General features: G+C 44.4%; 1 protein-coding gene across 1 annotated transcript; it reads left to right on the forward strand.

Annotated features, from left to right (window-relative positions):
• Window positions 1-3,369: 3,369 nt before the first annotated feature.
• LOC308291831 (transcriptional regulator QRICH1-like) lies at window positions 3,370-27,985 on the forward strand (the record flags this gene model as incomplete). The annotated part of the gene is made up of 13 exons (XM_080733963.1): window positions 3,370-3,521; window positions 7,190-7,489; window positions 8,414-8,584; window positions 9,309-9,590; window positions 10,921-11,106; window positions 11,498-11,674; window positions 15,385-15,598; window positions 16,338-16,492; window positions 16,913-17,027; window positions 20,233-20,341; window positions 20,793-20,941; window positions 22,678-22,768; window positions 27,790-27,985. Exons 2-13 carry the CDS (start codon window positions 7,232-7,234, stop codon window positions 27,983-27,985), a joined length of 2,103 nt encoding a protein of 700 aa, XP_080590089.1. The 5' UTR covers window positions 3,370-3,521; window positions 7,190-7,231.

Below are 27,985 nucleotides of genomic sequence, written 5' to 3' on the forward strand. Positions count from 1 at the left end.
AGGTTTCTGCCTGACAACAACGATTAGCCCCGTTTGTGACTTCCCCCTTGTAGTTCTGGGATGAGAGCATGAAAATGAAAAAAAAAAAAATCCAATTCTTACCTTTTCTTTTTCCAGATTGGCCCCACCAACAGAGGGGCCAATCACTGATTGTATGCTGCTGGTGTCACTCACACTATCGATATCTAAAACTGTCTTTATGTCATTCCAATAACCACAGACGACAACACACACACAATGTTTAACCCATTTAGGCCTGTTGCACCTACTGTATACGCCGCCGTACCTTTCAAGCCGAGAAAGTTTTCAGTTTAAATATCTGTCTAGTGGAAACCTCAAATGTCCATGTTACTTTTCAGAATTTCAAATTAAAAAAATAAAATAAATAGATAGCAGATCGCCAAGCTCAAAAACGTGTCACTTTGCGCCACGTTTTGATCTTGTAGATCTTCTAATTCGGAAACTTTTGTGTAATGCTTGTTCAAGTAGGGTGTTAATGTACGGAGACAAAAAAAACGTGCAAAGTTAAAAAGTGGGGATAAGAGGTTTCTTCCCAACAGCTTCCATATATTCTTCTTTACGAAAACTTTGGTCAGGATTTAGAAGGCATTTTTACTATCAGCCTCAGGTGTTATTGGGGTTTTACTAAATAAAAAGAAATGTTAACTGTACATATACAGTACACTCCTGTTTTTTTACGTTTTCTTGTTGAAGGAGTGCACTTGCACGCATGTGACCTCATCCCTGAGCTGTAGTGAAGGGGAAGGTCACAGATTGGGCTATAGATAAAGCAACGATATGCTCTTATGATGTTCTTGTCAGTTTTGTTGAGTGTATGCACAAAATCCTTAGTCATAGTTTAACAAAAAGCCTTACATCGGGTTAATTTTATAGTGGCCCATTTTCTTCTTTTTACTTTTTTTGTCCTAAGCTGATGCTGCACAGTACAGATGCTTGAAAATGTGTTTTTGGTTGTTGGTTTTCTTACTAAAGTGGTGTGTCATGATCTCCTCGCCACCGTGTTTTGTAGCCTCTGCGAGATCGTGGCGCGAGTTGTCATTTTTGACAGGAAACCAAGGAATAAATTATATTTAACAAAGATGAAACATGTTTGTCTGTTCTTTGGTATATTGCGAATATGTGCCTGATGTAAACCACAAAAAAGCACAATGGCTTGTTTACATTGAGGTCCTTTTGTACTCCATTCATTAGATAAGGTTTTGTTCACAAGTCCATGCTGAATTGATGTACTATAGGAGAGATGACATAGCCTGGTTCAGACTCCCTGAATCGCTAGCCACACCCCTTTATGCAATTCAGGCTGAGTGTCAGGCTAGAGATGACAGGTAAATGATCAAAATTATTCATTATTTTAATTGTGTAGACTTGTTGTTAAGTAATGCCAATGTTTATCAATAATTTAACTCTTGAGAGCGTAAAATGAAACCAAATATTCCTGAGTACAGTAGAATAAAAAGGTTGATATCATTTCAAGTCAATGAATATAAATCGTCTTCTTTGGTAATAGGCTATGCACTCTGGTACTTCTGACCAAAGGACAATGGCATAAACGGGTTAGGTTTGGTCCTGTCAGGTCCATTATTCTCATCACACGAGTGTTGATTTTGTCGACTAAAACTGACGAAAAATGTTCGTCAACTACCTTTTTTCCACTGACAAAAACTAGATAAAAACTGTTCAGATGACTAAAATATGACTAAAACCATATTGAATGTTATTCACAAGACTATGACTAAAACTAAATTAAACACTGCATCACATGCAGTTTGTGAGACAGACAGACACTAGTAAAGCCTCGATCAGAGTCTGCAGTGAAGAGCTATCCACCGCAGATTTTAGGTGGAAAGCTTTCCACCTCAAGTCAGAAAATAAGTGAAGGCCATCATAGTCTGTCACGGTGAAGTCCTATTCACCGTGACTGACTGGTCCAGGTCGACCAATCAGTGAACGGGGTGAAGAGCCCATCTGTCTGAAAGTAAAAACAGAGGTGTCGGGACTCGCGGTGGAAAGCTCTTCACCGCGAGGAATGACGTAACGTTGTAGTTTCATGACTCAAAAAGACTACACCACGGTGGATAGCCTTGAGCCGACTCTGATCGAGGCTTAAGATGCCTCAGGGCGACATGCGACCTAAGGGGGAGGTCGTGCCATGTCTTGTCCATCTAGCCAGTGCAGTGACTATATCGGACCTAACCTGGTTAAAACCAGACCACACAATGCCACCCTGTTGGAAGTGGGTGAACAAGGCTGGCCCACCAGGCTATATCAGACCTAGTCTGGTAGGATTCACCTCAAAACATGGGCTGCAGATTGTTGTAGTGTTGCTGTAGGTTGGTTTCTGTTATGAATGTTTTGAAGGTTTGCACATGGCTCAGATTCTGAGCTGTACCAGTTACCCATATATGGAGTTCCATGTACTGTATATGGAGATAAGCTGTGAGAGCCCAAACATGCTTACTCAGTTATTCCTTATGTGAAAGTCCTATGACGTTTATGACATCTGACATCATACATACAATCCCTTTTACGCCCATACATGGGCATACATACATACAGATATGGGCTGTCTTGGCAGCCCATATCTATATACTGTAGAACCCACTATAGTGGCATTATACATATCATATATGGGCATTCCCATATTAAGTCCTAGTAGATATGTGCTTAATATTGATGACATCAGGGATCTCCATACATGGGCATAAAAGGGATTCTGTTAGTGTGGTTCCCCTGACATACCAGTGAAGTCAGAGTGTGATGTCAGAGCGGCAATCCCATTCTGTTAGAGTGGTTCCCCTGACACTCAGTGATGTCACTCGCCACTAGGGTCACATGTGATGTCACAGTGATTTGTCAGGGGAACCACAGTCTCAGGCGTTATAGACAGAGATACGGTCAAGCTGTGACCGTTCACATACTAAACTGTGATCTACGGTCGCAACAACACAGGCCATGCTGAAAGTCAAGCGCGTGGGAATTAACCCTCAGCTGCCCGGATCCCCCTGAACGCCACCCACAACCGTTCAGTTGCATCTCCCGTGGAACACCTTAAAAGATTAAAAGCTAGAGGAGCCCATAGGACGGCGTGTCTCTGGGAAGCGTGGGAGGGATTTAAGGTGGACCGAGAACAACGCGGGCCCACACTAAGCAACACGACTCGCGTTTTGCCGTGCGAGTCTCCTTTAAGAGAGCCCGGAGTGTCGCGATAACCCGAGGCCGTACTCTCGCGCGAGAAGCGGCCGAGCGCCGAAACGCCCGCTCATTGGTCCAAAAACGCACTGCCGCTGTAAGATGGCGCCGAGCGAAATATGAGTGGCGAGGAAAAGAAAACAAAAGAAAAGACAACATATAACGCTAAAATATACAGATAAAGCTCGCGCTGAGGACCGTCAGCGGTACGTGTGGTTCCCGGTGTGACGGAGGATAAATAAACGCATTGCTGCGGACCACCGCGGACCCCCACACCTCAGCTCGGCCCGGGTTGAGGAGGAAGAGAGGAGGTAAGCTAACAGAGCAGCGTCAAGTTAGCACGAAGAAAACCACTGCACTTCCGCCATGGGGACTTCAAAATAAGATGCGTGTACAGTATTGTCACTGGCAATGATTCTCAAACTTTTTCACGTCAACGACCCCCAATTTGGTATACAGAATTACAGATCCATATAAAAACTAGACCAGGTCAACCTGGTTGTGCCAGACCCCCTGTCTGTCATCATCATTTATGACATCATGCCTTTTGTAGGCATGTCATCATCATGTCATCATCATATATACCCTTTATATAGAAAACCAGGACAGACAGACCGACATTTGCTTATGTAGGCCTACCCATTTCATGGGTCTGGCAATGATACATAGTCTATATTGTGGAAAAGTTAATTGTTTAAAGTAATTGAATTAATAAAAGTATTTTTTTTCCATTATATTCTACTTACATTGCACATGTAGTGAATTATTCAATTGTTGTTTAAATGTTTTATTTCTATGGCATACAGCTTCTATGGCATACAGCTTGTGAAAATCTGAATCTCAAAATATTACACAAGACCACTCAAAACAAGGATTTATAATAGAGAAATGTCAACCTTCTGAAGTCAGAGTTGCTTGAATTCCAGTGTGAAGTTTCCGCAGTCAGTGATGATTTAGGGTGCTATGGCATCTGTGTTTTTCTTTTCTTTGTCGTTATGTACAGGATATGGGTATGCCTCCACAAACTGTGAGTGAGTCAGTCTGTCCGTCTGTCTGTCACACCTCACACGTCACACTATTGCCCTGCTCATATCTCCGCAACCGTTGCCCCGATCCATGCCAAATTTTGCACTCACGCTCCTTGGCTGCCAAACTACAACCTCCAAGGACCCCCGGAGCTCCAGGGACCCTGGGGGACCCCCAGATGTAAAAAATGACCAAATGTGCAAAAATGACCAAATGACCACCCCAACGGGGCTGCTCACGGGGAATTCCCGGGGACCACCGACTCCTGGTGCTCCAGAACGGATGCAAAAGTGGTGGCGCCCCCAGTGGAGGACCCCCTCCACTGCAGCTCACATAAAATGCCGTAACTCGGGCTAGGAGGGTCCGGGAGAGCCGGGGCCGGTACCTATTCGTCCGCCAAGGCAACGCGGACAGCCGGACACCCCACCCCTCATTTCTCACATGGCCCTCTTCTAGCGCCACCATGAGGCCGATTTTTAAAACACATTTTTGGACACTGCTCCTACAGTTTTTGCCCTAAAATCACGCAAATCGCTACACAGTATGTCTACACTCATCCCATCACCATGAATCTGTCCCATATAGCGCCACCTTCAGGCTGATTTTTAAAAACACATTTTTGGACACTGCTCCTACAGATTTTGCCCTAAAATCACGAAAATCACTACACAGCATGTCTACACTTATGTCATCAACATGGATCAGGAAGATTTTGGAAAAACACCTTTTTGCCCTATTTGATTAGGGAGTCTTACTGGTGTACAGGATATGGGTATGAAGGTTTTTGGAAGGAATAGCAGCATTTCATTTTTCTCAATACGATTTCGATAGTATACAAAGAAAAAGAAAAGGAAAAGCCTAATTTAAAATGTGTTAAAGGTAGCAGGCAGCTCTGTTTACTGTATGTGCAGCAGGTCAAGATTCCACTCAATGGTTTGTAGACCTTAGGGTGGTTGGTTGTATTCCATTCTCTAGCCTTTTCACAACAGTTCACAAATCTTGCTGCTGTTGTATTTCTCCCAGTAGTCTGTGCTTTTATTGTGACAGTGAAACTGCTCCATTTCCGGTGCAGCTGTACCTTGGTTAAAGGGGACTTGACGCAGCTGCTGTAGCGCTGCAGCAGCTAGCCGATGCTAACCAATAAGAGAATGGAGAAAATAACACACAGAGAAACATAATGTACTTCGGTGGGTGTAGCAGTAGCGACATTGCATAACAGGCAGCATAACGTCTTCTTCTCATATTCCTTTTTGTTCACAATACATTATAACCTATAATCAATAATAAACTGTCACAATGCGCGCTCGCTTTGTGCGACTGTCAACAAACAGCACAGTTATTATTGTTATTATGAACAGATGTTAGTTTCTTTGTAAACGTCTGCTACAGCAGCAGCATGCTAGCAGTCCAGTCTTTAGCGCAGATGTTCCCCCTGTTAGCTTGCTGTGGTGCAAACAAGCAGTAACATCACACTATAGTTGTATTTGTGAGGGTAAAATGAACACTGCTGCAGAATGAGACACACACAGTGGCAGTTAGATTTTGGAATGGAACCGCGCTTTGCCCCACAGCCAGCTCCTTTAACACACACTCCACAGTTAACCCTTTCATACCGCTATATGTCACAGTGTCACTGCAGTGTGGTGACAGACAGTCAGTCAGTGGGACATGCAGCATTCTCAGAGAGAGGGTTTGAAGAATTTATAAGAAGGTTGCATAGGAAAAAGTACAATTTCATGACAGCACAGTTCACTGGTACAAGGTCAACTAAAAGGAGATGCTAGTAAGCTTTACAGCTTATTTACACACAGGAGCCACTATGTATCTCATAACATTGGAAGACAGACGGATAGAACACAGTACTTTGCAATAGGATATCATCAATAACCAAATGGGGGGAAAAAAACATTAAAAAAAAGGAAAATAAAAAGAAAAGATATTTACAGTGGAAAAGGGGAGGTAAGTATGGATTACAAGAAGGTGGTGACACTAAAATCTCGGAGGTATTTTCAGTACAGTACAGGTCATGTTCTACTTAATTGCTCAAAGGTCATGCCCATTTGCCTGAACGGTAAGTCATTGATAAAATGATAGGTGAAATTCGCAAAAGTCGTGATAGTCATTTTGTGTGCAACTGCTAGCACACATATAAAGGTTGCATTGTTCTTCATAAATAACCAATATCTAATGAAGGCGGAAAGCAAACTTAACTTGTCCAAACATTTTATTATGGTTAATCAGGGTTAATCAAATACAAATAGGATTGATAAAGTAGTAGATAGTAGTAGTATAGTAGATAGTCACCCTCTTACCTGAGTACTTCTCCAAAGTGAGTGACACCCACAGCCACAACAGAGAAAGCGGGTCTCGAGACTCACGACCATCATCTGCTTCCAGTACCCACATTTAGAACAATCGTGGTTTTTCAAAAATGTTCATGCCAAAGACACCCCACATGGATGGGCCGCTAAGTTATGTATTAGGCTGGAACATTTTCTTTTTTTATGACAGGGACACCCATAAAGGTAGCTCTCCACCAAACAGACTTCTACAGATTACTACAGACTGTAAAGGTAGCTCTCACTACAGACTGGCAGTCGACTTAAGTCGGTAGATCAGTCGGTTGGAAGGTGTGGGAAAGAAAGTTACTAAATGCACCTGAGAGCTCAGCCGACACAGACAGACGGCTACTGGTTTAGATGAACATGTACACATAATATGGTTGTGGACAAAACTGATAAAACTAACCCTTTCCCACCTCAAAGTTCTGTATCTTCGGCCAGATGGCATGAGTTCGACGTAGTAATACAGGTGGCGATCAGTGTAATTCCGTTATTGTAGGTGCCAAGCGTGTGATGGCCTTATTGCTCATATCACAAAAAGTGTGGATGTGGGAGGAAGTCCGGTAATCTTGGAAGCAATACTAATTCTCTAATTCTACCCGTTTTCACAGATTCCCCACAAACAAGAGGAGTGTTAGCTGCTTTGCCAGATTATGAACAATTCCCTGGATGCCTCAGGCTCCTATGAGGAGCTGGTACGGCAGAAGGCCCGGAGCATCCCTCAGCATCGCATGAAGGAGTTCCTGGAGTCGCTGGCCAACAAGGGTCCATCAGACGCCCTGCATGAGTTCAGCCAACAGGGCAGAGGCCCCACGACCACCACCACCACCATGGTGTACCAGCCAGAGGCAAACTGCATCTACACAGACAGCACCGAGGTGGCAGGATCACTGCTGGAGCTGGCCTGTCCGGTAAACCTTTACATTTTTAAGCATCTAAAGCCCCTTTTCCACTGACATGGCCCAACACCACATCACTCCACGCCGCCCACTTGTGCCAGGTTTTCCACTACAAGGACATGGGTAGAGTAAAGGGCTTTGCACACAGGATCGTTGCGTTTCTTTCCGTTTGTTGCATGATTAAAACGCATTTGATTTGGTGTGCAAGGCTGTGCGGAATCCACACTGCGGATCCGAAGAGGAGTCATAAAAGGAGTCAATGAGTTTTTACTGCATGCGACAAGACACACGAATCGAATGCCGGTTCAGGTGCAGGTCTTTAAAGACGTGTGTACAGTATACTGTATGTGTAATGCAGGTTCAGGTGCAGGTCTTTAAAGATGTGTATATCTGTGTAATGCTGGTGCAGGTCTTTAAAGATGTGTATATGTGTAATGCTGGTGCAGGTATTTAAAGATGTGTATATGTGTAATGCTGGTGCAGGTCTTTAAAGATGTGTATATGTGTAATGCTGGTGCAGGTCTTTAAAGATGTATATGTGTGTAATGCAGGTTTCGGTGCAGGTCTTTAAAGATGTATATGTGTGTATTGCAGGTTCAGGTGCAGGTCTTTAAAGATGTGTGTATATGTGTAATGCAGTTCAGGTGCAGGTCTTTAAAGATGTATATGTGTGTAATGCAGTTCAGGTGCAGGTCTTTAAAGATGTATATGTGTGTAATGCAGTTCAGGTGCAGGTCTTTAAAGATGTATATGTGTGTATTGCAGGTTCAGGTGCAGGTCTTTAAAGATGTATATGTGTGTATTGCAGGTTCAGGTGCAGGTCTTTAAAGATGTATATGTGTGTATTGCAGGTTTCGGTGCAGGTCTTTAAAGATGTATATGTGTGTAATGCAGTTCAGGTGCAGGTCTTTAAAGATGTATATGTGTGTAATGCAGGTTTCAGTGCAGGTGCAGCAGGCCCAGCAGCATCATATCCAGGTGTCCACAGGTCAGCACTCTGAGCAACACATCCAGGTTCTCCAGGTTCCCTCGGGGTCCCACCACCAGGGGGTGACCACCGCTCAGCTCATCCAGCATGGAGACCTCACAGAGGAGCAGCACCAACAGGTTAGGACTACTAGAATCACCATCGTCACATGTTAGTTGACCTGTGGTATAATAATTATAGGCTCCATGCACAGCAACTGTGCCTCTCCCTTACTCACTTCCTTCACAGGTCTTACCACTTATACTAATTAAGGCTCTGTTCTTTTTCTTTTCAATGACACCCCCTCCCCTCACCATAACTTGAGAGTGTGTAAACTCTTAGTGTACACATTTAAAACGTCAGAGAATGTTAGAGAGCATTATAGCATTCGTTTCCCGCCCCTCAAGGGCCCATTTGGAACCCCCTCAGGAAACCATGAGGGTCCCTGGACCACACTGTGAGACCCACTGGTGTAGCAGAGTGTTTACAGTGAGCCGACATGCAACAATATCAGCACCCTGACTCTGTTTGAGAATGGAACACAACCTTAATCATTATCATTGGTAAGACCTGTGAAGGAAGTTAGGAAGAGGCCCAATTTATTTTCCAATATGACACTGCTGTGCATAGAGCCCTTCGTGTCAGGCTTACTGTAGTTAACACGTTCTCCGCCAGGCATTAATTCATGAATAATTATTTTCACCGGCACCTTGTGGCCAGGGTGTACAGTACGTGAACATATTTTCCTTCACCCGGAAAAGAAAAATTATTTAGTTCATTCCGTAGAAAAAAGCTTGTTTTGACCCAAAAATAGTGAACCGTTGGGTCGTTCCTGAACTGCATTTCTCCTGTGTCTCTCTTCAGCTGCAAGCTCAGCTGGTGGCTGCCATGACCGGAGGGCAGCAGATCCAGATCCAGACACTAGGGGCGCTGTCCCCCAGCCAGCAGCAGCATCATCATCATCACCAGCAGGACCACAGTGAGAGGAGGATGCTGGGAGGAGGAGGGGCCACGTCGTCCCACGTCCTCCAGCCCGCCAAGAAGCGCAAAGTGGAGCGCAAGGTGGAGCGCAAAGCGGACAAGCCCCGCAGCATGTCCTACGCTCTGCCCGGCCAGCAGGTGGCCACGGTCCTGGCCATCCCTCAGGTACACCACGTTTATTCCTTTTTCTTTTTTTAAGATTTATTTTTGGGGGCTTTTATGCCTTTTATTGATAGCACAGTACTAGACTGACAGGAAATGGGGAGAGAGAGATGGGGAGGGACACGCAGCACAAGGTCGTCGGGAACAGGACTCGAACCCGTGACAGGCATGCCACACAGAAAAGTGATTCCGCCTCCATTGTTGTTTATGTGTGGTGGAGATTTGAGACCGGCGTTACGGGAGCTGCTGCTACTGTAGACACCCGCAACCACCCCTCATCTGCTCACAGTGCTCAGACAGGGTAAAGAACGAACGAACGGACGCTCGTTCATGGCTAGGGATGGAGCTCGTACATTTTTATTGATAATGAGCACCTTATCGATCCTGCTTATTGAGACGGGCTTTTATCGAGCCCACTATTGAGCGTTTTCTAATATTTTATGACACATTCTGAACATAACTGGTGTTCTTTTTTTATTGGCCAGTTGTTGTGACTTGTTGTGGCTGGCCACCATCTATGAAGATGACAATTGACAAAAGTAACAAATATTATCATTAATTATCATTAAAACAATCATTCATTAGTGTGTAATAAGTGTTAAATGGCTTTATATTATGAATAGTACTGTAATAATATCTTGATCGCCTCTTGTCTTGATTGTTTAAACAAAGTCAAAGTCATGAGCCGCTATACTCGATAACAAGCTTGATAAGCCCAAAGTTTATTGATACTGGTTACTCAATAAATAAGTTATCGAGTTTGTAGCGGACCCTTGTTTCGAGCTCCATCCCTATTCATGGCCCTGCGCTACTTGAATAATCGGGCAAGTGCGTTCGTTCATAGCGGTAAAAGAGTTAAAGGGTTCAAATGTCCCCAATTCGATTATTATGAGTGCAGGGGTTAAAGTTCTCAGTCCTGGGGACTGATTTCAGTCTTGAGGATTCCATAGGGGCTATGGATCAGTCCATGGCGTGAATGACAAAGTCGTCAAAACGCTTGTCAAGTGATCTCCAAACTAAAAAGCAGTTATAATTTCAAGATATGAGTACTGTATTTGAATTGGCCAGACTAGCATAGTCCAACAGAACTTCAGAAGATACTTCTATAAAATGAAGCATGGATTGGCTGGCACACACACACATTCAGTGAAGGCAGATCAGAGGAAGATCAGGGAAACACCCCAAATATTGGTGTGCAAGCCATGTTTTTAAAATCACAAATTGGTCATGGTCTGAAAATAAATTTTGTCTAAATAAATAAGTCTTGGAATTTATTTTGACTTTAACCCCTGTGAGTGGACGATGTAAACGGTTGTGGTGTGCTCCCCCTCAGGGCCAGGGCCAGCAGCAGAGCTACGTGTCGCTGCGTCCAGACCTGCTGACGGTGGACAGCTCTCACCTGTACAGCGCCACGGGGACCATCACCAGCCCCACCGGGGAGACCTGGACCATCCCCGTCTACTCCGCCCCGGGCGGCTCGGGCGGCCGCGAGCAGGTCACGCACATCGCCATCCCCCAGGTCAGGTTTTTATTATCTGTCGGGAGTTCGCTTTCCGAATCAAGCAATCAATCCATGCATTGCCCGGAGACTAGGGTTGGGATCCATTAGGGGCAGGGGACTTAAACAGGGGGTCCGGGACCCCTAGGGGGTCCTCAGCGTTACTTACTTCAAGGGGGCCACCAAATCCTTGTGTGATAGGATCATTATTTTCAATGAACAACTTAAACCGTCACATACTCTGAGGAGAACTGTAACTAACAATAGCAGCTCTACAAGCTCTCAGAGCTTGTAGAGCTGCTATTGTTCCATCCCTAACTATAATATGAATATACGGCTATAAACTGAATGAAATTGTGTATTTAAATTTGCGGTCGATATTAACACTCCCCTCCCCCCCGCCCCTGTGCAGGAGGCGTATGGTTCTCACCACGTGGACAACGACAACAACAAGCAGCTGATGAACGGCAACATCCACATCCCCGTGGCAGTGCACGGGGGCTACCACCAGGGGGCCACGCAGTCCCTCATCTGGGACCCCCAGCAGCAGGTGCTGCACGCACCGCAGCACGACTCGCAGCAGCTACAGGTAATTTAACACACATTAACCCCATTCAGAACGGGTACACATTATTGTGTATCATTATTTTATGCTTTAACTATTGAAAAATAGCAGATATACAAGCTCACAGCGTGACACCGAGTGCCGCGCTGCGAGCTTGTAGATCTGCTATTTTTGAAAAATCTTGAAAATTCGAATTTTGACCCGATTCTATAAGTGTCTTTTGAATCATTCTAAGGTTTCTTTTTTGAAAAACCTATGTTTCTATGTCAGCAATCTGGCGAGCCATCATCAAAGAAAAGGTCCTTTTCACTTAACTGGAGCTCAATTGGTCTGTTCTTGAGAGACTACTATGTCAGTGGTTCTCAAACGTTTTCATGTGAAGGACCCCCAAAATTATATGTATTTGGCCACAGACCCCCATTTAAAAATATTTAGTTCCAGGGACCACCCAAAAGCAAAATTTGAGTTACAAACGTTCGCTTTAAGAATACAAATATTCAAAGATTTGTACACATTTTCACAACTTTTTCAAAAATAGCAGATCTACAAGCTCGCAGCGAGGCACTCGGTGCCGCGCTGTGAGCTTGTATATCTGCTATTTTTCAATAGTTTAAGCATTCAATAATCCTAGGTCTAAATGGGTTAAGACACATTAACACATAGGGTGGCCAGGCTTATTCAACATTTAATCGGCAGGTGCCCATGGCAACCCGCCATTTTACCTAGCTTTGAGGTCCTGGCAAAATACCAGTAACCTGTAACGGCCGGTAGAGAAGGCCGCGTTTTAAACATGAAGGTGATTTAAAACCTGGATTAGGGGAAAAATGCACTTTTCTGCAGCAGCGTAACAGGCATGTCTATGGGGGAGACAGCACTTCCCGGTCACGTGATCTTGCGCTGCATTTCGGGAAATGGAACAGGGGTTGACACTAAGGTCTCAGAGGCACTTGCCCTTCAGGAAATTACAGGTCATGTTCTACTTGCCCAAAGCTCATGCCCACTTGCCCAAAAAGTAAATCGTCCATTATAAGATGATAGGTATGATTTTAATTATCGCTCAATTTAACACTTATTTCTTTACTTTCTGGGGCTATGCGATAAAATGTCATACCTCATTACCTCTAAATCCAAATACCAAAATCCTACATAGCTATGATTGAATGTCTATGATTTCACACTTGCTATTTTATATTTTTAAGTGTAGCAACAGTAAAAACAGCACATTATAGGTAAATGGTGCTCTTATTTTATATTCCACAGACCAGAAGACAGAGCTATCTGGCCATGTTCAGGTGTTTAGACAGATGTCTTGTGTTATGTTTATAGGCGGTTGCGTCCCCTCTCAAATGAGCACCTGCCCGGTCGGGCAACCTGAAAGCCAACTTCACCTGCCCTAAAGTTTTATTTACCTGCCAGGGGCAGGTAGGCAATCCTTAGTGTCAATGCCTGTGGAGTGTTTTTCGTCACCACGGTAGCCAAGTACAGTAGCTACAGTACAGTATAGTTTACTGTACATTGCGTCAAACGCGTCAACGGGCACACAGAGACATCAAAGAGATTGACGCGATGGCACGTTGTGAGCTTGTAGATACTTTTACTTTTGGTACTTTAAGTACATTTTGATGCCAACACTTTCATACTTTTACTCAAGTACATTCAGAATTCCGGACTTTTACTTGTAACAGAGTATTTCTTTATTGCAGTATTGATACTTTTACTTAAGTAAAATATGTGAATACTTGTTCATCCACTGATATTTTGTTCTGATTGTAGTGAGCATTGTATTGTGTAGATTTCTGCTTTGGCAATGTAAACGTATGTTTTCTCATGCCAATAAAGTAGGGGTGGGCGATATGGATATTTTTCAAGTTACTTGACAAAAACGAAACTCTCTGGGTTCCTTTTGGGAGGTCTAAATTGAACTTTACAAGTATGTAACTCTGACAGTATACAAATGAAACCAAATGGACCCATTACGGGTCCATTTAGACCAAAATGCAGGTTTAAACTGAATTCTGCAGTGAATCACTGTATTAACTCTTTGAGTGCCCCCTTTTTCACCACTAGAGGGCCCCAATGACCAGAGAATTCTACTTAGACAGTGCTGGTATATGCACAAGCCCTGCAGCCATGACATGCCTGAACACTTTCCTTTGTGCATCTACAGGAAGAGGATGAAGTTAGCTTGAAGTTAGCTATTGGCTACCAAGCATTTTAGAAGATCTATTTTCTGCAATTTAGCCTCGATTAAACCTTGCACACCTCATGCATGGGAAAAAAACAGAGAAGAATGAGCTCTAAAAAATCCAATGCAATCCTGGATTGCATTGGAGTGGATTTGTGCAGTTTGTTCACAGCTTTCAAACAAAAAAATCCGATTGGAAATCCGTTCAGGCATTCTTGAGATAATAGCCATTATGTTTTACATGTTATGTAAACAAAAATGGCTGCCCTGTATGTTAGATGGGGTTGTATGGGGGTGGAACATGCAAAATCGCGATTGAAATCATGTTCACCAGATTTGATGGGGTCCAAAAAAAAAATTCAAAAAAAAAATGTTGAACTAGTTCGGGATCGGCACTCTGCGATACGCTAATAAAGCCGAACTAGTTCGGGATTGGCACTCAATGAGTTAACGATTAAACAGAATTTTTTACAAGGCTCCCTCAATTGTATCACGATATATACGATACCTCTGAAAAGGCATATCGTGGAGACATTGTATCATCTCAACGATAATTTTCACCAAGGAAAAGTTTTGGAATTGATCAAGGGTCCTGGAAGGTCCTGGAAAAAATAGCTATGCATTGTCTTTGGTTATTGATTTTGTTAATATCTCTGAAATGACAAATTAAACATGGGCCAAATTGTCAAATATTAGACGCAGAAATTGTGAAAATCAACATGCTCACAACGCCTCGCAACGCGAGGCGTTGTGAGCATGTAGATCTGCTATTTTCAAAATAGAACCGTGTTATACAAAGTTCCTCAACTCTTAGTGCTCGTCAGGGTGGGGGGTCCCCAGTTAACTGTTCTGCTGCCGTTGACAGTCCTCACCGTCATTGAAAGGGTTAATACCATGGCGCCGTTGACGGTGAGGACTGTGAATCTTACTGTATATACAGTAAAGATATTATCACTTACTGTACGTCGCTCCGGTCCCGCCCGCATCGGCAATGTCCGCGATTTGTTTACAACGCACGTCGGGCGTGCACGCGAAGTGAAGCTCCTCCATAGTAAATCCATTGAGAGGCCCATAAAGAAACTTCAATAACTCATAAAAGACATTTGTATACAAAAAGGGGGCTCCACTCTGCACACTCTAGACACGGGATGCGCGCAGCCATGTTTCCCTTCTGGACCCACACTGTCATGTGACTAGATGACGTAATCGTTGCCGTCAAGTGATAATCCAAAAAAACAAAAACAACCCCCTTCCAGCCCTTCAAAATAATAGCGGCGGCCTATGGAGGAAACGGCGTGGCACCGAGGCACCAAGCAACCTTCAGATTAAGAGGCACTAATTGTGTTAAAGTATGATTATTTCGGGGGTCACAGCCTGAAAAGGTTGATAACCAGTGGCATACACTACCTGTCTTTGGGCATTGCACATAGGAGTAAGCGACTCGTTATTGAGCTGAATTATTGTTATGTAGTCCTGGAAATCGGGTTAAATATTCTGGAAAGTGTGGGAACCCTGTACAATAAAGGCAATTGAATTGAATTGTGTGCAGGGTCAGACGGTGTCGGAGGCGGACGGCCAGCAGGGCCATCAGGGACATCAGGGCCATCAGGGCCATCAGCAGCAGCAGCATGTCCAGGTGCAGGAGGTTCTCCTCCCAGCCTCCCTGAAGCCTGAGGAGGGCCTGGAGGTGTGGAAGCTGTGGGCCCAGAGGAAGAACGCCCAGCTGGACAAGGACGACAAGAACAAACTGGCTCCCATCGGACGTACGTACAGCAGTAGGCGCCAGGACACCAGCCTGGCTGGCATCAATAGCTAGGTTTCTGATTCAGCTCGGGAGTGACATGCGCCTCCAGAATAGTGATGTGTCCTTCAATAATGAATCATTTCGATTTGTTCGCTTACTTAAACTGTTACATTAACGCTTTCGTTCAAAATGGGATTGACTTTCAAAATAGTCAACGCAAATCTGCCCTCCATTCCCTCAGTACCCGCATATCTGACCAAGCATCTCCAAAAAGTTAGCGACACCCACGGCCACAACACCAGAGGGAGCACACACAACGATCTGATAACACAAACCTGTAAGACAAATATGGGTTAATTCTCCTTCTACAACACTGCCACCCAGGTGTGGAATTCCTTGACTACCTCCCTTGAAACGTGTAGCTCGCTGGCATCCTTCAAAACTGCCCTGAAAACTCACCTTTCAGGAGGCCAGAGAAGGAGGTAGTGATCACTTCTCCCATAGACAGGCGAGAAGTGAGCACCCCCCCTTTACCTCAATCAATCAATCAATTCATACCACGCTGTCCGCTTCCGTTAATAGCCCTCGACACACAGGACGGGAGGGCAGGCGGTACGCGCGACATAATAAAAACGCTCCCGCGATAGTGTTTTTCACTGAAAGATCGCACTTTGATCGCTTTGATCGCGCTTTGATTTCTCTGTCTCTCTCGCTGTCTGTCTCTGTGTGTGTGCTGCTATTCTATGCCATGCGTCCAGGCCGGCAGGCTCTGCGCTTCAGGGAGGACCTGGTGTCGTGTGCGGTGGCAGAGCTGAGCATGGCTCTGTCCCTGATGACCCAGGAGGCGCGCGGTCTGGAGGGGGAGAGCTTCGAGGCTGACGTCCTCTACTACGTCTTCCTCTGCATACAGAAAGTACGCTAACATCCCTTCATTCAACATATATTGCGATGCAATACCATTGGTTTATATGCATGGGAACAGTCTTTTTTTTTTTATACATATATTGTGATATATTGCCATATCGATAATATTGCCCATGTCTGCTTCATACATGTCATACATACACTTGTCTTCTCCTTTCCGGAGCCTAACCAAGTTTTGGGTCCAATCCTGATTTCTTTTAAAAATGGCAGATGTACAAGCTCGCAGCACGGCACAAAGTGACACGCTGTGAGCTTGTATATCTGCTATTTTTTTATAGCCAACATATAAATGGAAAAGTGGTTAAAATGATTTCGATGCTGTATTAACACATGCCCACATTGGAACTACTGGTGTATAGTCAAAGGCTAACTGATGTTTTACGTGTTCTCTTTCTCCCCCCCGCTCCAGTATCTATTTGATAACGGTCGCGTGGACGACATCTTCTCAGACCCGTACTACGGCCGCTTCTGTCACAGCCTGCACCAGATCCTGGAGCCATGGAGGCCACAGGTCCATCCTCATGGTCAGTGCTTCTCTTTAGTGGACCACAGGTCCATCCCCATGGTCAGTGCTCCTCTTTAGTGGACCACAGGTCCATCCTCATGGTCAGTGCTTCTGTTTAGTGGACCACAGGTCCATCCCCATGGTCAGTGCTTGTCTTTAGTGGACCACAGGTCCATCCTCATGGTCAGTGCTTGTCTTTAGTGGACCACAGGTCCATCCCCATGGTCAGTGCTCCTAGTGGACCACAGGTCCATCCCCATGGTCAGTGCTTCTCTTTAGTGGACCACAGGTCCATCCCCATGGTCAGTGCTTCTCTTTAGTGGACCACAGGTCCATCCTCATGGTCAGTGCTTGTCTTTAGTGGACCACAGGTCCATCCTCATGGTCAGTGCTCCTCTTTAGTGGACCACAGGTCCATCCCCATGGTCAGTGCTTGTCTTTAGTGGACCACAGGTCCATCCTCATGGTCAGTGCTTGTCTTTAGTGGACCACAGGTCCATCCCCATGGTCAGTGCTCCTCTTTAGTGGACCACAGGTCCATCCCCATGGTCAGTGCTTCTGTTTAGTGGACCACAGGTCCATCCCCATGGTCAGTGCTTCTGTTTAGTGGACCACAGGTCCATCCTCATGGTCAGTGCTTCTGTTTAGTGGACCACAGGTCCATCCCCATGGTCAGTGCTCCTAGTGGACCACAGGTCCATCCCCATGGTCAGTGCTCCTCTTTAGTGGACCACAGGTCCATCCCCATGGTCAGTGCTTCTGTTTAGTGGACCACAGGTCCATCCCCATGGTCAGTGCTTCTGTTTAGTGGACCACAGGTCCATCCCCATGGTCAGTGCTCCTCTTTAGTGGACCACAGGTCCATCCCCATGGTCAGTGCTTGTCTTTAGTGGACCACAGGTCCATCCCCATGGTCAGAGGTCGTCTTTAGTGGACCACAGGTCCATCCCCATGGTCAGTGCTTGTCTTTAGTGGACCACAGGTCCATCCCCATGGTCAGAGGTCGTCTTTAGTGGACCACAGGTCCATCCCCATGGTCAGTGCTTGTCTTTAGTGGACCACAGGTCCATCCCCATGGTCAGTGCTCCTCTTTAGTGGACCACAGGTCCATCCCCATGGTCAGTGCTCCTCTTTAGTAGACCACAGGTCCATCCTCATGGTCAGTGCTCCTCTTTAGTGGACCACAGGTCCATCCCCATGGTCAGTGCTTCTCTTTAGTGGACCACAGGTCCATCCTCATGGTCAGTGCTTGTCTTTAGTGGACCACAGGTCCATCCCCATGGTCAGTGCTCCTAGTGGACCACAGGTCCATCCCCATGGTCAGTGCTTCTCTTTAGTGGACCACAGGTCCATCCCCATGGTCAGTGCTTCTCTTTAGTGGACCACAGGTCCATCCTCATGGTCAGTGCTTGTCTTTAGTGGACCACAGGTCCATCCCCATGGTCAGTGCTCCTAGTGGACCACAGGTCCATCCCCATGGTCAGTGCTCCTCTTTAGTGGACCACAGGTCCATCCTCATGGTCAGTGCTTGTCTTTAGTGGACCACAGGTCCATCCTCATGGTCAGTGCTTGTCTTTAGTGGACCACAGGTCCATCCCCATGGTCAGTGCTTGTCTTTAGTGGACCACAGGTCCATCCCCATGGTCAGTGCTTCTCTTTAGTGGACCACAGGTCCATCCCCATGGTCAGTGCTTGTCTTTAGTGGACCACAGGTCCATCCCCATGGTCAGTGCTTCTCTTTAGTGGACCACAGGTCCATCCCCATGGTCAGTGCTTCTCTTTAGTGGACCACAGGTCCATCCTCATGGTCAGTGCTCCTCTTTAGTGGACCACAGGTCCATCCCCATGGTCAGTGCTTGTCTTTAGTGGACCACAGGTCCATCCCCATGGTCAGTGCTCCTCTTTAGTGGACCACAGGTCCATCCCCATGGTCAGTGCTTGTCTTTAGTGGACCACAGGTCCATCCCCATGGTCAGTGCTTCTCTTTAGTGGACCACAGGTCCATCCCCATGGTCAGTGCTTCTGTTTAGTGGACCACAGGTCCATCCCCATGGTCAGTGCTCCTCTTTAGTGGACCACAGGTCCATCCCCATGATCAGTGCTTCTGTTTAGTGGACCACAGGTCCATCCCCATGGTCAGTGCTCCTCTTTAGTGGACCACAGGTCCATCCCCATGATCAGTGCTTCTGTTTAGTGGACCACAGGTCCATCGGGTCAGTGCTTCTGTTTAGTGGACCACAGGTCCATCCTCATGGTCAGTGCTTCTGTTTAGTGGACCACAGGTCCATCCCCATGGTCAGTGCTCCTAGTGGACCACAGGTCCATCCCCATGGTCAGTGCTCCTCTTTAGTGGACCACAGGTCCATCCCCATGGTCAGTGCTTCTGTTTAGTGGACCACAGGTCCATCCCCATGGTCAGTGCTCCTCTTTAGTGGACCACAGGTCCATCCCCATGGTCAGTGCTTGTCTTTAGTGGACCACAGGTCCATCCCCATGGTCAGAGGTCGTCTTTAGTGGACCACAGGTCCATCCCCATGGTCAGTGCTTGTCTTTAGTGGACCACAGGTCCATCCCCATGGTCAGAGGTCGTCTTTAGTGGACCACAGGTCCATCCCCATGGTCAGTGCTTGTCTTTAGTGGACCACAGGTCCATCCCCATGGTCAGTGCTCCTCTTTAGTGGACCACAGGTCCATCCCCATGGTCAGTGCTTCTCTTTAGTGGACCACAGGTCCATCCCCATGGTCAGTGCTTGTCTTTAGTGGACCACAGGTCCATCCCCATGGTCAGTGCTTCTCTTTAGTGGACCACAGGTCCATCCCCATGGTCAGTGCTCCTCTTTAGTGGACCACCCACTTTTGATGCAAGGAATAATATTGTCTGCGCCTTGGTAGTAGTTCTTCAACAAAGACCAGCGCACTGACAGTTATCCTGCTTATGAGACAGCAACTTAATAAACTGCCCCAAAAGTAACAACAAAAGGAAGTATTTCATGGCTTTAAGTGTTGCCCAGCGCAACGTCACACGAGCAAGTGTTGATCAAATAGAAATCAAATTTCCGTTACTGCATCGTCTTATTTCTCGCTTAAAAACATTCTTGACAGAGCAACGTTTAGTTGCAAAATGACATTGTAAAAAAATAAGAAAGAAAATACCCCATGTGTAGATTCTGTAGTCTTTGACGAGTTTGACACCCCTGTGTGTACTTTTTCCTTGACTCTCCTAGGCTACGTCATCCCCAGCCACGTGACTGAAGAGATGCTGTGGGAATGTAAGCAGCTGGGGGCCCATTCCCCCTCCACGCTACTCACAACCCTAATGTTCTTCAACACCAAGTGAGTTGGACACAACATGCACATACATACATACATACATGTCACTGTTACACTGACTTCTTTACAACCTATCTTACAACGCGCCTATTTTCACACTTTCACACCCAGATGTTAGAAAAATGTGATTATAGTAAATGTATTGTACCCCCATTGATTCCGGATGTGGACCCAAATGCATTCGGGTCCCCATCCGGAATCAATGGGGGTACATTTATAGCAATCAAATGATCGTCTTAGGAATGCGACCAAAACCAAAAAATATGATTGAACTCAAGTCTCCATGGTTTGAGTAATCAATAGAGAAAAAAAAGTCATTTTGTCCTTTAAGCTGATTTTTATGCCATTTGACATTGGCCCCCTTGAACCCCCCTCAAAGACCCCTGGGGGTCCCTGAGCCCTCACTTTTGAGTGCAGCCTTCCCGTGTCCAACGTGTTGTCCTGTTCTCTCCAGGTACTTCCACCTGCGGACGGTGGAGCAGCATCTGAAGGTGGCCTTCTCCAAGGTGCTGAGACACACCAGGAAGAGCACCAACAACCCCAAAGACAAGAGCACCAGCATCCGCTACCTCAAGGCCTCCGAGAGGTTCATCGGACAGAAGGGTGAGATACACAGGGTCATGGATGTCCCGGGAGTATTTTTAACCCATTCAGGCCGGGTACACATTTTAGTGTATGGGAGGGGCTTACAGTACATGTACAGTATGTAGCAACATATTTGTTTTTGTAGGCTAATATAGGTTACTATAGGTTAGGCCTAAATGGGTTAAATGGGAAAACTGTCTTCCAGGCCTGGAGAAGGTTTGGAATTAATCAAATGTCTTTGAAAATGTTGGGTGTCCTGAACTGTAACATGTCAGGATTCAAATTACATGCTACTACAAGCTCAAAGTGTGTCACTTTGAACTTGTGTGACGCTGGGGGCGGCATAGCTCAGGGGTAGAGAAACCGTTATTAGAAGTCGAAGGGTTCCCGAAGGGTTCCCAGTTCGAATCCGTGCTCCCCCTGAGTTAATGTCGAAGTGTCCTTGGGCAAGACTCTGAATCCCACATTGCTCCCGGTGAGCAGGTTGGTGCCTTGCATGGTTTCCTCCGCCATCGGTGTATGAATGTGTGTGTGAATGGGTGAATGTAATGCACAATCTATGTAAAGCGCTTTGGATAAAAGCGCTATATAAATGCACCATTTACCATTTACGCTGTAGTATGATCAAGTAGGGCGTTTTTTCTTTTTTTTTTAAACAAAGTTAAAATATGGAGGTACAAGTTTTCTGCCAGACAGCAACGATATACAGTATATACGTTGATACTACACAATGTTGATTTTGTCGATTAAACTATGACGAAGAATGTTCATCGACTGACCAAAACTAAACGATAAATAAATGAAAGCTAATCTATGATGACTAAAACTATGACTAAATATATTGGCAATGTCGTCAACAATTAAAACAAACTGAAATGTCAGGGAGGGACTAGTGGAGAAGAGATCCAGTAGAACTAAAAGACAAGTCTTATCATGGTTTTGTTGCTCTCAGGCGTTGAAAATAGCAGATCTACAAGCTCAGTAGCTCACAGCGCGTCGCGGCGCAACGCGTTGTGAGCTTGTAGATCAGCTACTTTAAGCATGCAACCTAGTGTCAAAATCAACACGGATTACTAATTTGATGAGGTCTATGTCTGTGTGTGTTTTGGCAGTGACAGATGACATGATGAGGTCTGTGTCTGTGTGTGTTTTGGCAGTGACAGATGACATGATTAGGTCTGTGTCTGTGTGTTTTGGTAGTGACAGATGTCATGATTGATTGATTGATTGAAGAATTTATTAGAAGTTTGCAATAGAAAAAAGTACAGTTTCATGACAGTACAAATCACTGGTACAAGGTCAACTAAAAGGAGATCCTAGAAAGCCGAGGCTTATTTCCACAGGAACCACACTTTAAGTATCTCATATAACATTGAAAGACAGACGGATAGAACATAGACTCCGTAATCAATGAGGGGCCCAATAAGAGCACCTCCTAGTGTCTTTCGGGATTTAATATTGATCAGCGGGGCAACCCTTTGCAAGAAGCGAATTCGTTGGTTGACTTTATTGATTACCTTGGTGGTCATTTTTTCACTGGATAGGTTAGCCTCCAGGATGCAACCCAGGTAGCAGATGTAGTTTTTTCTTTCTATCACAGTGTCACCTACTTTAATTGTGAAGTTCTCAACTATGATGAGGTCTGTGTCTGTGTGTTTTGGCAGTGACAGATGTCATGATGAGGTCTGTGTCTGTGTGTGTTTTGGTAGTGACAGATGACATGATGAGGTCTGTGTCTGTGTGTGTTTTGGTAGTGACAGATGACATGTACGCAGAGCAGCAGGAGGACCCAGAGAACCCTCTGCGATGTCCCATCAAGCTCTACGACTTCTACCTCTTCAAATGGTAAACGCAAAGATGTTGAAAATGTTTGAATCCGTCTCAAAGTGGTTAAATTAAATGAAGTTTGATTGATGGCGTGTATTTCATATTTACTTGTTTGCTTGTTCATTGTTTTATCCCTGTTGCTGCTGGTCACCGCATGCTGACCAAGTGAGACGCAAGTGACTTTACTTGTCCAAACGCAAAGCAACAAGTTCCAAATAATGCAATTCTCATCTCACATTGCTGACACTAATCTGCCATCGTATTGTTCTAACATGTGTTGTCCCCCCCACCCTCATCTCTCTCTCTCTCTCTCTCTCTCTCTCTCTCTCTCTCTCTCGCTCTCTCTCTCTCTCTCTCTCTTACACACATACAACCACACAGTCTATCGTGAGTCATCTTTGTTTTTATCGCTCTGAGAGTGTAGGCTTAGCTATTCAAAATTCATATAAATATAATTTAATATAATATAATGTGTCTTAATCTCGTCTCTTTGATGTTAGTCTCGCGTAGCCAGACAACTATTCCGCAATCTCCGAATAACCACACCTCCCGAAATCCGAGTAACGTAAGCTGGCTTTCCTGTTAACGAAGATAATATCATTTCTGCTAAGCAGCAAGCTTTACAGAATATGCTTAGGTGATTTTGATTTATATTAGGATAAATGTGTGCAATAGGGCATTAACGAAAAAGTCGACAAGCCACACAAGTCGACTCCCACCAGAGAAAGTTGAAAGACGAAGTTGAAAAAGAGAAAAAATAAATACTCTCTATTGTGAAAATAGCCGATCTACATGCTCACAACGCCTCGCAACGCTGTTTTTTCTGCTCTATAATATTTGACAATTTGGACAATGTTTAATTTGTCATTTTAGAGATATTAAAAAGTCCTTAAATTGGCACTTTAGAAATGTGAAGATACCCTCTATACCATACATGGGCAACTGGCGGCCCGCGGGCCACATGTGGCCCCCACCTTCACTTTATGCGGCCAGAAGGTTAATATTGGTATTATTTATATTAATTATTGATTTCAGCTGTTACAATTCCAAACATGGAAAAAATTACTGGCTTTAATTACTTCAGTCTATAGTAGCAGCTAAATGACTAGTATTACATTTTATCATATTTTTTTATGTCCAATGTATTTGTATTTAAGTTCATAAAGTTAACATAAGAACAAATAAATGCTTTTGTAATTTTAAAGCAAAAGAAGAAACAAAAAAAGTTACTTTTCGAGATTCCAATAAAAAAATAGCCGATCTACAATCTAGAAACGCGCTGCCCTGCGACGCGTTTTGAGCTTGTAGATCGGCTATTTTTGCTATGTATATGCATTGTGGCCCTCTGGAGTGAGTGTGAACATTTAGCTGCCCTCTCCATCATCAAATATGCCCACCCCTGCTCTATACACTTAATTTTTGTTGGTTTGTTTACATTTGAGTGAGAAAACAATGTTGCACATTAAGTAAATCATCTGGGGACCCCGCAAAATAATTGGGGGTCATGTGTGATGTGATGATGTCATCAAACGATAAAGTCGATTTCAACTCAAGTTTTTACTGAGTCGAGTCGACTTGCAAAAATCACAAGTCGTTAATGCCCTAGTGCGCAACATTAAAAACGAAAAAGCTACAATCTTCCGTTTCCCAGACTGTCTGACGGAAGCATTTGCAAATTGTGGGAGGCAACAGTCTGGCCATGCGAGGCTACTTTGATGTGGACTATTAATTATACACAGTCCAGAGCCACAGGAATCCTAACGCCATGTTCACTTCACCAACCATTTGTTAGACTTTTGTTCTTGCACGGTGTGTTCACTGTGTTATACTTCTGTTCAGCTGCACTTGCACGGTGTGTTCACTGTAGTCTGGGATCACTTCACTTTTCAGGGTTGTAACCGGTTGGGAGCGGAAACCACAAAACGTCATGTTGTAGTAGTCAAAGACTACAATTTGGTCGGAAAGATCAAACCGGATTCAGCTTTAACCCAAAATAATTCCCCTGTGCTCAAGGAACTACTTTTAGGGCCTACCTAATAAACTCCTTGATGCGGAGTAGTTTTGCTTTTGAAAATTTAGTTTGGTATATGCATCTTTTTTAGTCCAACTCGTAGCGACTGGCAAGACTACACTAGGCTACTGGAGCATTTTAATAGGGATTGGGGGAACAAACAGGGGTAACCAAATCAAAGCGACGCCGCTTCTTCTGCATCCGCTTTAGGCGGAAACCAAACGGCCTGTTGTGAACGAACACCAGGCTCTCTCCCAGAAAGCCTGGTGAGGCGAGGTTATGTTCACTATCTGTTTAACCACTGAAACCCTCTAATCTTAGTCACATGTACCTGAGTTGCAGTGGGATACAGGATAGGTGGGCACTAGGGTGGATCTTAAATTACCCTTTTTTGATTTTCTTGAGTCTCACCCCCCAATTATGTTCCAATGTACAAAAAACTGCTTTGGTTAAAATTTGGTTGAATTTCAAGCATATTTAGAGGTAGCTCAATCAAGTCAAAGATTGTACATTTTATTGGTCAAAATCGAATTGCACTGCAGGCACATTTAAGTTATACATTACACATTATTCTTATACTAAGCACAGAAATTATATTTTTTAAGCTTACAAATCTAAACACAAATCTGATTACATGTTTGTCATATGTCAAACCAGAATTAATGTATTGTAGGAAATAGCAAAGCAAAGAATGACAATTTGCAATTTTTCATTTAACGTGCACAATGACATATCTTTATTGCACACTCTTCAATCATACTCACAACACACAACAAGCACACAGCCCCACTTCCTTGTTTACCCCCAAAACCCCCGAAAGTCACTGCAGTATAGCAATTCAGTAGTTACTGATCAATTAAAGTTTGTTTACGGCTATAGGGATACATGTGCCGATAGTCCTGCACAATTTGCAGCAAGTATTGGTGTTGGGACTCATATTTAGTAATGAGACCACAATATTCTTGTATTAGGGCAACCCCACGCTCTGCATGATCATTGACAACATTCATCGCCTTCACTACAGCCAGAGCTTCTTGGTAGTCCTCCCTGGGGCACTCAAAGCACCTTGGAAAAAATCTTCAATGTTCTTCCTTGCAATTGTTCCAAGGTCAACAGTAATTCTCTTCATATGCCCCTGTTCACCTTAAGTGATTGGAAACTTTTGAGAAGCAGCTTTAGACACCTCAGCATTTATTGATGAACCGGATACCTCGCTGCTCGAGGTATCCGGTTCAGAGCTCCAGGAGCTACCCATCATGCCCGTTGGATGGCAAAGGTTATTTATTGTATGAAGATCTGGATGTTTCATGGCCAATTCAAACTGACCTTCAGGGAAGATAAAGCATGCATGGATTTGTGCATTTTTACAGTTTGCAATTATGTGAAGGCATGGATGATGGCACCTGTTGCTGTCAGCGCTCCACTAAATGACTTGGCAGCTGTTAAAATCGTTGCTGGAATATTCATCAATAAATGCTGAGGTGTTTAAAGCTGCTTCTCAAAAGTTTTCCAATCACTTATGGTATTTGGCTCCAGAGATCGTCGGACTTGCATTGTTTGACAGTCAAGTGAGCGCACAAACGAAGAGGCTGATGGTGAGAGCCATGAAAGATGGAAATGAAGATCATGAACAGGGGCATATGAAGATAATTACTGTTGACCTTGGAACAATTGCAAGGAAGAACATTGAAGTGCTTTTCAAAATGATGGATCTCCCAGATGACTTCCTTGACGTTGATCCCGATGAGTGGGAGCCCAGGGTGGACTACCAAGAAGCTCTGGCTGTAGTGAAGGCGATGAATGTAACTTGTCAATGATCCTGCAGAGCGTGGGGTTGCCCTAATACAAGAATATTGTGGTCTCATTACTAAAGATGAGTCCCAACTCCAATACTTGCTGCAAATTGTGCAGAACCATCGGCACAAGTATCCCGATAGCCGTAAACAAACTTTAATTGATCAGTAACTACTGAATTGCTATACTGCAGTGACTTTCGGGGGTTTTGGGGGTAAACAAGGAATTGGGCTGTGTGCTTGTTGTGTGTTGTGAGTATGATTGAAGAGTAATAAAGACATGTCATTGTGCACATTAAATGAAAAATAGCAATTTGTCATTCTTTGCTTTGCTATTTCCTACAATACATTAATTCTGGTTTGACATATGACAAACATGTAATCAGATTTGTGTTTAGATTTGTAAGCTTAAAAAATATAATTTCTGTGCTTAGTATAAGAATAATGTGTAATGTATAACTTAAATGTGCCTGCAGTGCAATTCGATTTTGACCAATAAAATGTACAATCTTTGACTTGATTGAGCTACCTCTAAATATGCTTGAAATTCAACCAAATTTTAACCAAAGCAGTTTTTTGTACATTGGAACATAATTGGGGGGTGAGACTCAAGAAAATCAAAAAAAGGTAATTTAAGATCCACCCTAGTGGGCACTAGGGACATCTCGGCACCCTCTATGTAAAATTGGCTATTTTGTCCAAAATGTAAATGAAACAAAATATTTGTCATGTAAAGTATACATTGCTTGAACATGCACGGTACATCGTTGTCAGACTTAATGTTGTTCTTCAACTTGCCCCCAAACAATGCCCCCTACCCAAAATTGCTGGATGTACAGGTTTTGTAGCAATTTGACAGGAAATCGTAGAAATATTAACGAATGTAAGAGCATGATCTAATCTTTACTTAAAAACACTTTTCAAAATATTTTAGCCAATTTAACACAAGGTGCCCACTCTTTTGGTTGTTTGGTGTCAACATTTATTTAAAAAAAGATCTGTATTTTTGCCACAAAATATTAAATATTAAGTGGTTATCGATTTAGTCAATTATAAAAAAAATATATATTCAAATTGTAAATAATAGAAAGATAGAAAGATCAAAAAAGAAACAAAAGCTCGCTTAAAGAAAATCCTCTTAGACAGCCCTACTTACGTACATTTTCTGCCTCTCTCTTCTCTCTCCTCCTCCTGTGTTGTCTTTCCCCCCCTCCTCCCTCTCCGTGCGTCCCCAGTCCGCAGAGCGCTAAGGGCCGCAACGACACCTTCTACCTGACCCCGGAGCCCGTGGTGGCCCCCAACAGCCCCATCTGGTACTCGGCCCAGCCCATCCCGCGGGAGCAGTTGGAGCACATGCTGGCGCGCATCCTGGCCGTCCGCGAGATCCAGGAGAGCCAGGTCTCCTCCATGATGTCGGCAAACTTGCACTAG

Source organism: Nannobrachium achirus, assembly GCF_963921795.1.
Source record: "Nannobrachium achirus genome assembly, chromosome: 9".
NCBI classification, from domain to species: Eukaryota; Metazoa; Chordata; class Actinopteri; order Myctophiformes; family Myctophidae; genus Nannobrachium; species Nannobrachium achirus.